This window comes from Cervus elaphus, chromosome 3 (genome assembly GCF_910594005.1).
Source record: "Cervus elaphus chromosome 3, mCerEla1.1, whole genome shotgun sequence".
In the NCBI taxonomy this organism is placed as follows: domain Eukaryota; kingdom Metazoa; phylum Chordata; class Mammalia; order Artiodactyla; family Cervidae; genus Cervus; species Cervus elaphus.
Window position 1 is genome coordinate 30,884,811 of NC_057817.1, and position 10,909 is coordinate 30,895,719.

Consider the following 10,909-nt stretch of genomic DNA (forward strand, 5'->3'; position numbering starts at 1 on the left):
AGGATTTACTATTTGCAATGTTCTACTTCATGTATTACTTATTAAGGACAAAGACAAGAGGAGACATTGATTTTATTTCATTTCTTTCCAAGTTACTCTGGAGCTCTAGATTTTGCCAGGCAGGTTTTGGTATGGGAAGAAAGAAGATCTCAGTACTGAGATGGGACTCTCGCGGAATGAAGTGGGGTATTTTCTAGTGGTCAGATTTCTACTTTGTGCATAGACAAAAGTAAAACAAGGGAGGGAGAGGCAAAGAGGAGGTGTGGAAAGGGCAAGAAATGGGAGAAAAAGCAAAAGCTGTGGAAATGGCTGATGGGATTGTAAAGATTTTTTTTACCTTTTCCCCCTAGATTTATGGAGAGATAATTGACATAAATTAATGTGTAAATTCTAGGCTTACAGCATGATCATTTTATAGATATATATATTGGAGGAAGAACAGGCAGTCCACTGCAGTATTCTTGCCTGGAGAATCCCATGGGCAGAGGAGCCTGGTGGGCCACAGTCCATAAGCTTGCAAAGAGTTGAACACGACTGAAGCGACTGAGCACGCATGCATGTATATATATCTATATCTATATCTATATATATGCATTGCAATAGGTTTAATTAATATGCATCATCTCAAAAGAACTAATTGGGAAAATCCTGAGAGTTCTCTCTGATGTAGAACATTTTCACACATTGAGGTAAGGGGAAGTTTCTTTGGTCCCTACATGGTTCAGCTTGAATTTTGTTGAACTGGAACAGCCTGTCAAACTCACAGAGCATATCTGTTTTAACCACTGAGGTAAAGAAAGTCTGTTTTGAAAATAAGGATAATAAACTCCCTTCACATGACATACACATTAACATCCTCAAAAATATGGTTCCATTCCCAGACACTAGGGTCCTGCTGTCTCACTCTATATGGACTATAACTGTCTCTTTTTGGACACTTGAGGAATATACCCCTGTTATGTTTGATGTATGTTCTTTGTTCTGATAAGGTAGGTGATCATGCTATAAATCATGCTTCAGTGGGGAAGTTTCTCAGAGTTATCTGAGAAGCTGTCTCCTGGGCTTATAGCCCTAAATTTGGCTCAAATAAAACTCCTCTATTCCTAAAAACAAAATCCCATTATCTCATAAAGATATCATATAAAGAAAAGAAAGAAGAAAGAGGAAAATCTTTTCTCTTTGTGATGAGAACTCTTAGGATTAACTCTCTTAACAGATTCCCTGTATATCATACAGTGGTGTTAATTATAGTCACCATGTTGTGTACATCCCTAGTACATATTTTACAGTGGAAATTTGTAACTTTTGATCACCTTCCTCCCACCCTCCACTCCTGATAACTACATGTCTGATATCTTTTTCTATGGGTTTGGTTGATCTCTAGGTTCCACATGTATGTGACATCATATTGCATTTGTCTTTCTATGTCTGACCTATTTCACTCAGCATAATGCCTTCAAGGAGCTTCCACATTGTCACAAGTGGTAAAATTTCCTCATTTTTAAGGCTGAATAATATTCCATTGCTTTATCCATACCTTTTTTTAATCCATTCATCCATACCTTTTTTAATCCATTCATCCATACCTTTTTTTATCCATTCATCCATTAATGAACACCTAGGTTCTTTCCATGTCTTGGGTACTGTATATAATGCTGCTATGAACTTGGGACTTCCCCCATGGCTCAGTGATAAAGAATTTGCCTGCAATGCAGGAGGCACAGGAGACAGGGATTTGATCAGTGGGTTGTGAAGATCCCTTGGAGGAGGAAATGGCAATCCACTCCAGTATTCTTGGGTGGATAATCCCATGGACAGAGGAGCCTGGAGGGCTACAGTCCATAGGGTCACACAGAGTCAGGTGTGACTGAGCATGCATGCATCAACATGGGAGCTCATAAATTTTAAAAAGATATTTATTATATATTTACTTATTGGCTGTGCTGGGTCTTTGTTGGGGCCCCTAGGCTCAGGGAGTTGTGCATAATTTCTCTAGCTGAGGTGGCTGTGGGTGTATTTATTTGCCCCACACAGGCTTCTCTCACTGCCCTCCAAAGGCTTCTTGAGGGGCCTGGTTTCATGGGCTCTAGAGTGTGAAGGCTCAGTAGCTGTAGCTCGTTGACCTAGTTGCTCCTCTGTATGTGGGATCTTAGTTCCTTGACCAGAGATTGAACCTACGTCCCCTGCATTGCAAGACAGATTCTTTACCACTGGAGCACCATAGACGTTCTTGCATATATCTTTTTGAGTTAGTGTTTTCATTTCCTTTGGCTCTATTCCCAGGAGTGGAGTTGCTGGGACATTTGGTGTTTCTATTTTTCACTTTTTGAGAATTTCTCTATGTGGTTTTTGAGAAAGTTTTCTTGTGTAGTGACTGGGTCATCTGTGGATGGATGCCATCAGTTCTGCAGAGGTTCTTCCATCTTGCTTGACTAGGGGAGGGCACAAGGGTCAGAGGAACTAAGACTTCCATTTGGACAAGAATTCATGCTGAGACATCTAAGAAATGAAGCTATCTCCTCTTCCTTCTCTTGATTTTTTCTCCAATTATGAGGAGGCAGTAGAGCCTGGCTTAGAAGGTAAGCCTGGGCTTCCTGGCCAGCATCCTTCTTAGAGCTGCCTTCACCTCCTGGTTCTTCAGACTGTAGATAAGGGGGTTCAGTAGCGGGGTCACCACACTGTACTGCGCAGATAGAACTTGCTCCAGGGCTGAGCCAGAAGCTGGAGTCATGTACCTTGAAGGAAATTGCACAAAGGCATAAAATGAGCTCAGGACAATGGACACATGGCTGTAAGCAGCCAGGGTCCATCCCATCCCAGACTCTGCAAAGAGGGTCCTCTGGGCTGAGTCACTATCACTGGTAGAAGCATCTAGAAGTGACTGTATTATCGTGAGAAGTCAGTCATTTCTGCCTTCAAATGCCTCCATACAAGAGTGATCTTATGCCGAACATTATAAGAGCTACCCTGAGGAGAAAAAGGAAGTTGTGCAGCATATGAAGTGTTCCAGGTTAGAATAGAACTAAAAATGATGTCATGCATTTCTGTAGTGCTTCATACTTTTCAAAGCGTCTTTCCTTAGTAGTTATGTAGAGAATATGAAGAATGTTTTTTCTTTTTTTTTATATATATACAACTGTATGTTCCCATCTTGTCATGATTGTTCCTTACAAAACTATATGCAAGTCCAATAATGCTGTCATTTCCCCCAACATTTATGGTTCTTGGAATTACCCCAGAATGACAGCACATTATTTTTCTAATGCTCAGTGGAAGAAATATTTGTCCTTTTTCAAACATTTATCAAATTTGGCTTAGAATAGAAGCCAAGATCTGTAGATAAAGTGAAAGATAAAACTGTGTTTAGTATGATATGAATGCTAAATGATTATGAATCCAATAATGGTAAGACTAATTGTGCAAATCCATCTCCAGATTCACTAGTAGAGAGGACAGGCCAGGCTCTACTTCCTGGGAACCTGGTTCCCAGGCTCTATTTCCTGGGAACCAAGTGCTCATCAACCAGAGCTGTTTATGTTTGAGAGAAACATGGTAGAAAAGAGCTTGAGGTTTTCAAGCCAGTGAGACTCAGTTTATATTTTGCCTCCATTCTTAGCTTGTTCTGGCAACTTTGATAAAGCACCTGGTTACTCCTGAAACTCATTTTTTTTAAATCCAAAAATGAGGTTAATAACATCTATCTTGTGGTATGACACATACTAAAATTGATCTTGATTGTGCAAAGCAGTTGTAAGTAGCTGCCTAATCAATAGTTACAGGACAAATAGGCTTTGGATCTTTCAGTGGGAAAGAGAAATGGCATCTGTTTCAAGTATGATATATTTTATATATATTTTGTCCAACTCTGAATAAAAGCCTACTAACGTCTCTCTGATTTCCTTCTGAAACTCCAAAATCATAGGTTAATGAAATTAGGAAACCCTTTAGTCCTTGTATAAGCTTATTTTTCAGAGTTAGACAATTGAGGTCTCAGAAAGAAAATAAATTTTTAATACTTCACACATCAGAGCCAGAACTAGAACTCAGGGTTTCCCGAATTCTTGTGCAGTTCTTTTCTTACTACTTTGCAGTGCTCTGTTCTACAGATCACCATTAATTTCAAGTGACAAATATCCTACATCCACATTCCGGAGGTATAGCAATGACATACCTGAAAACGCCTGAGCCATAAAAAATGGTGACCACAAGAAAATGAGATGAGCAGGTAGAGAAGATCTTGTTCTGACCTGAGGCAGAGTTGATCCCCAAGGCTGTCATGATGATATGGGTGTAGGATCCCAGGAGTAGGACAAGGGTGCCAAGGCCCAAGACCACCATGGTGGTCAGGATGGAGGCAATGCTAATGTAGGGGTCAGAACAGGCCAATAGGAGCACTGGAGGAAACTCACAGGCAAAGCTGCGGATGAAGTTGGGGCCACAGAATTGCTGTTGAGCCAGGAGGATGATGTTAAGTAGGCCAGTCCCCATTCCTATGGCCCAGGAGGCTCCCACCAGGCCAGCACATGCCTTCTTGTTCATGGTCACCACATATGACAGCGGGTGGCACACAGCCTGGTACCAGTCATAGGCCATGACTGAAAGGAGGCAAGCTTCAGTGGCCCCAGAAAATATGACCAAGGCAATCTGGGTGAAACATTCAAGGAAGGATATAGTCTTCCACTTGGAAAGCAGGTTCTCTAGCAGCTTAGGCACAATGACTGAGGAATAGAAAGCATCCAGGAAGGAGAGGTGACTGAGGAAGAAGTACATGGGGGTGTGGAGGTGGGAATCAGTCCTGATCACCAGCAGCATCAGCAGGTTCCCTGTGAGGGTCAGGAGGTAAATCACCAGGAATATTACAAATAGTACTATCTGGATCTGAGGGTTGTTGGATAGTCCTTGGAGAACAAACACAGTGACTCTAGTTGTGTTGGCAGCTTCCATGGAGCATTAGAGATTCCCTTCAGAGGGACGAGAACAGAAAAGAATGCTCCAATGCGCTATGAGTCTCAGAGAATGTCTGGAGATGAGATGCTATGAATCAAGCTTCAGCAGAGGCAGCCTTGCCATGTCAGACCTCATCACACCTGCCCAGCTCAGGGCAGTAATCTATTGGCTAAGGTGGAGATGTGGAAAAGAAATAAATAGAGAATCAAACCTAGAAAGAAAGGAGAAGAGAAAAGAGATTATACAGGGCGAAGAAGGAAATGAAGGGAATGGAAATAGACTCCAATGCACTGAGAATTACCATTCTCCAGTTTCAAAAGGAACAGAATTCAAACAACTGGAAGGCCCACTGGCATAGTGTGTAAGCAATAAAGATATTGACCGATCATCTGGCTGATAGTCTATGATGCATGTTTGAATGACTGGCAGCGGTGTTGTGACAGCTGTTGATGGCACAGAACCTTTCTCTATTACTGTAAGTTCATGAATAAGTAACTTGGGTTTCTCATTAAAGAATAATCTAGGAAAACTAGATGGTTTCTAAAGTTCTTTCCAGCTTAGAAATTCTAAAGAATGGGGGATAATCTTTGGGTTTTTCTGGTACTAAATGGAAATTCTCTCCCCTTTTGTGTCAACACAAGCAGAAGCAGCAAAGGAATAGCCTCATTTCACAGAAACCTGGTAAAAGGAAGCCCTCAAATGGGAGGCAAGGGTTGCATACTGCAGTGACTCCAAAGGCTTCCCATTCCAGGATTTTTGTGAATTTATAATGTCCACTGTTTGCACTGTCATCTCTGTACTTAACATGAGAGTTCATGAAGACTGTGCTATTCTATGAGTTGGTACTAGAAGATTTGGATGAAGCCAAGTCAAATTTGGAGCACCTTCTGCGCATCACAGAGATGGTAAAAGAAAAAAGAGGAGAGATAAAAGGCCACCTAGAACATGTGGCTAAGTGGAGAATTAGAGCATTTAGTATAGAGCAAAGCAAGATATACTATTCACTTCTCTCCCCTTGAACTCAGGAGGAGTTGTGACTCAGGAAGGTGATAAATGAGAACCTGATCTCTATTTATGCCTTGTACAGTCATGAGTTCTCGGAATGGAGAGTTTTAAGATAAGATGGAGCTGAGTGAGAATAATATTTGTCTTTACCTGGGCTCCCTAGGCCAATAAGAGATGCTGTCAGTGGAGGGCACCTGATTGTCATTCTTTCCAACACTGGAGCAAAAGCCCCAGATATGGCTAGGGCTTCATGGAGGGCACCTGATTGTCATTCTTTCCAACACTGGAGCAAAAGCCACAGATATGGCTGGGGCTTCATGAGCTTCCCTGAACTTTGTCCTTCCTTTAGAAGATACAGAGGTGGTGTTTCTGAGCAAGGAAATATCCCTATAGTCCTGTCCAAGGGGAAGTTTTCTTGACTTTGCCTCTAAAATAATGACCAGTGGGACTTGATTTCAGCTCTAGACCTTGGAGAGTGTTGGTGGTCCCTGGAGAGGCCCTTAAGCAGGAGGCCTGTTCTCCAGAGCCAACGTTCCTTCCCTGTGTTATTCTTGTTTCAGTGAGTTGCATCATCCAGGAGTTACCCTTGAGTGGCCAATAATTTCTAAAAATAAAAATATATAGAGAGTCCTAAGTTTTCTTAATTCTAAACCTTGGAATTCCTTCTCCTCTTCTCTCCCTCCTTTCTTTCCTTCTCTTTCAGTACACACACACATTTATTTGTTCAAATTTATTTTTGGTTGCAGTGGGTCTTCGTTGCTAAGTGTGTGCTTTCTCTAGATGCAGAGAGTGGGGGCTACTCTTCATTGTTCTGTGGCTTGCAGGATCTAGAATGAATACTCAGAAGTTGTGATGCAGGAACTAAGTTGCTCCCTGGCATGTGGAATATCCTGGACTAGGGATAGAACTCATGTCCCCTTCATTGGCAGGCAGATTCCCATTCATTGCACGAAGGGGTGTCCTCTTTTTTTTCAAGTTTAAATAATATTTATGATATAGAAATATAATGATAATATCTATAATAGGAGAAAAGATATTTTAGGTGTTATAAAACTGAATAAGTATACTAAAGATATTTTCATGATAGTAAGAGAAAATACAAATTTATTATGTTATCCAAAATTAATTCTTTTATTTATTGCAATTAAAAAAATCCAATAGATTAAAAATCATAAAACTGTTTTGGGTTAGCAGATGCAAAGTAGTATGTATAAAATGAATAAACAACAAGGTCCTACTGTGTAGCACAGGTAAGTATTGTCAATATACTGTCATAAACCATAATGGAAAAGAATATAAAAAAGAATATATATATGCATAGCTGAAGTTTTTTTATGTACAGCAGAAATTAACTCAATATTTTAAGTCATCTAACTTCAATTAAAAAAGGAAAAAAACTTAAAAATTTTTTAACTGTGATAAAAACTTTTTATTATGGAAAAATTTAGACATATATAAAATAAAAAGAATACTGTAATAATCCTTCTGTATCCATAATCCAGCTTCAACAATTATCAACTCATTGACTATTATCCATCTTTGACCACATGGACTGAAAAATGTGATCTCTATGCTGTATGAACAGTCAAGCATCTAAACATGGACTTGTTCAAAGGAAGAAGGGAAGGATAGGTATTGAAGAGCCATTATCAGTCTTTGCCATGGATAAGGACCTAATGATGGCTGACTGAATAAATCCCTAGGAGATCAGTTCAGTTCAGCTCAGTCACTCATTCATGTCCAACTCTTTGTGACCCCATTGACTGCAGCACGCCAGGCCTCCCTATCCATCACCAACTCCTGGAGTTTACTCAGACTCATGTCCATCAAGTCGGTGATGCCATCCAGCCATCTCATCCTCTATCATCCCCTTTGCCTCCTGCCTTCAACCTTTCCCAGCAACAGGGTCTTTTCAAGTGAGTCAGCTCTTTGCATCCGGTGGCCAAAGTATTGGAGTTTCAGCTTCAGCATCAGTCCTTCCAATGAATACTCAAGACTGTTTTCCTTTAGGATTGACTGGTTGGATTTCCTTGCAGTCCAAGGGACTCTCAAAGAGTCTTCTCCAACACCACAGTTCAAAAGCATCAATTCTTCAGCCCTCAACTTTCTTTATAGTCCACCTCTCACATCCATACATGACTACTGGAAAAACCAAAGCTTTGACTAGACAGACCTTTGTTGGCAAAGTAATGTCTCTGTTTTTTAATATGCTATCTAGGTCATAACTTTTCTTCCAAGGAGTAAACGTCTTTTAATTTCATGGCTGCAGTCACCATCTGCAGTGATTTTGAGCCCCCCCCAAAATAAAGTCTGTCACTGTTTCCACTGTTTCCTCATCTATTTGCCATGAAGTGATGGGACCAGACGCCATGGTCTTAAGTTTTCTGAATGCTGAGCTTTAAGCCAACTTTTTCACTCTCCTCTTTCACTTTCATCAAGAGACTCTTTATTTCTTCACTTTCTGCCATAAGGGTGGTGTCATCTGCATGTCTGAGGTTATTGATATTTCTCCCGACAACCTTGATTCCAGTTTGTGCTTCATCCAGCCCAGTGTTTCTCATGATGTACTCTGAATATAAGTTAAATAAACAGGGTGACAATAAACAACCTTGACATACTCCTTTCCCTATTTGGAACCAGTCTGTTAATCCATGTCCAGTTCTAGCTGTTGCTTCCTGACCTGCACACAGATTTCTCAGGAGGCAGGTCAGATGGTCTGGTATTCCCATCTCTTGAAGAATTTTCCACAGTTTATTGTGATCCACACAGTCAAAGGCTTTGGCATAGTCAATAAAGCAGAAGTAGATATTTTTCTGGAACACTCTTGCTTTTTCAATGATCCAACAGATATTGGCAATTTGATTTCTGGTTCCTCGGCGTTTTCTAAATCCAGCTTGAACGTCTGGAAGTTCACGATTCACATTCTGTTGAAGCCTGGCTTGGAGAATTTTGAGCATTATTTTGCTAGCGTGTGAGATGAGTGAAATTGTGCGGTAGTTTGAGCATTCTTTGGCATTGCCTTTCTTTGGGATTGGAATGAAAACTGACCTTTTCCAGTCCTGTGGCCACTGCCAAGTTTTCCAAATTTGCTGACATATTGCGTGCAGCACTTTCACAGCATAATCTTTTAGGATTTGAAATAGCTCAACAGGAATTCCATTGCCTCCGCTAGCTTTGTTTGTAGTGATGCTTCCTAAGGCCTATTTGATTTCACATTCCAGGATGTCTGGCTCTAGGTTGGTGATCACACTATGGTGATTATCTGGGTCTTGAAGATCTTTTTTGTATAGTTCTTCAGTGTATTTTTGCCACCTCTTCTTAATATCTTCTGTTTCTGTTAGGTCCATATCATTTCTGTCCTTTATTGTGCCCATATTTGCATGAAATGTCCCTAGGAGATAACAAAGAACAATATAGAAGGAACTTGGATTTTTCACTCTGGACTATGAAGTGCATGTCTGGGGTTAAGAGAAAAATAATCTTTCATTTTGTTTGATACACTTTATTTTGGGATCTTTTCTGTAATAGCTTGAGTCTTTATCTTTCTAAAACAGATTTCCTAACTGACCAATTACCTCCAACTTCCCACTACAAAAAATAAGGTTGCATTTTTTTTTAGTGTCTATTATGAATAGACACTAGAAGCAAGTCTATTATGTTTGAGAGGTACATTAGGTGCTCTATTAGCTACAAGGATAGATATTGAAGAGCATATTCAAAGTTGGGATGCTCTGGATTTGACTTTCTGCTGGGCTTCTCCTGTCACCTATGTGTATGTGCTCATTCTTTAGATCAGCTAGGAACGTGTGCACATGTGAGCAGCTTCAGCCAGGAACACCCTTACTTCACACATGATTGAAGCTGGATGTGCTCAGCTGGGCAGCCGATTGGTGGTGGTGGCAGTGATGGTTACAGCCTGCAGTAGGGAGCTCAAGGAGAACCAGGAAAAGCTGGCAGAGACTGAGTAGGAGCCCAGGGCAAGCCTGAGAGGCATGGGTGGTGGCCGAAGGAGGAGCACAAGCAGTCCTGTAAAATATTATGATACAGGAAGATGCTGGAACCCACAAAAAAAAAAAAAGATACCTTTTATCCAAAGAGAAAGGAGAAGCTGAAATAAGACCAGAGGAGGGGTGTAATCATGTTAAAATCAAATCCTTTTCCAGTCAGGTGGGCGACCCACAAATTGGAGAATAATAATACCAAAGAAGTTCTCACACTGTTGTAAAGGTTCTGAGCCCTACGTCAGGCTTCCCAGCCTGGTGATCTGACAGAGGGACTGAGAATCCCCTGGGAATCTGACTTTTAAGGGCAGCAGGATTTGATTACAGAACTTTCACTAGACTGGGGGAAACAGAGACTCTCGGTGGGCATGAATGAAACCTTGTGTATGCCAGGATCCAGGGGAAAAAGTAGTGACCACACGGGAGACTGAGGCAGACCTGCCTGTGAATGTTTGAGGGTCTCGTGCAGAGGTGCGGGTCAACAGTGGCCTGCCTCGGGGAATGGGGCACTGGCAGCAACAGTCCTGGGAGGCATGTGTTGGCGTAAGTCCTCTTGAAGTTCTCCAATAGCCCTACTATAGAGCCTGTAGACTCTGTAGACTGGGTTGCCTCAGGACAAACAACAGGGAGGGAGCACAACCCCACCCATAAGCAGACAGTTTAGATTAAAATTTTACCGAGCATAGCTCTGCCCACCAGAAGAAGATTCAGCTTTCTGCACAGCCAGTCCCTCCCATCCTGGAAGCTTGCATAAGCCTTGAATTCTCATCCATCAGAAGGCAGTCAGAAGAAACAAGAACTACAATCCCACAGCCTCCATGATAAAAACCACAATCCCCAAAAGCTAACCAAAATGATCACACGGATCACAGTATTATTGTGGCAAAGGGACTTGTGTAACTCAGTGAAGCTATGACAAAACATGGTTCACTGGAGAAGGGAATGGCAAACCACTT

At 41.3% G+C, this 10,909-nt stretch overlaps 1 protein-coding gene across 1 annotated transcript; it reads right to left on the bottom strand.

The window, feature by feature from the left end:
- Nucleotides 1-2,572: 2,572 nt before the first annotated feature.
- On the bottom strand, nt 2,573-4,944 carry LOC122678537 (olfactory receptor 8S1-like). Its single transcript, XM_043879068.1, has 2 exons — nt 4,172-4,944; nt 2,573-2,735 (listed from the first exon to the last, which is right to left on the bottom strand). The coding sequence occupies exons 1-2, from the start codon at nt 4,942-4,944 to the stop codon at nt 2,573-2,575; spliced, it is 936 nt and encodes a 311-aa protein (XP_043735003.1).
- Between the last annotated feature and the right edge of the window lie 5,965 nt (nt 4,945-10,909).

Excerpts from the sequence above, each read along its gene's own strand:
- LOC122678537 (XM_043879068.1), bottom strand. The coding sequence starts at position 4,944 with ATGGAAGCTGCCAACACAACTAGAGTCACTGTGTTTGTTCTCCAAGGA. Across the intron at positions 2,736-4,171 it reads TATGGCTCAGGCGTTTTCAG|GTACATGACTCCAGCTTCTG; the intron begins GTATGTCATTGC and ends ATTTCCTTCAAG.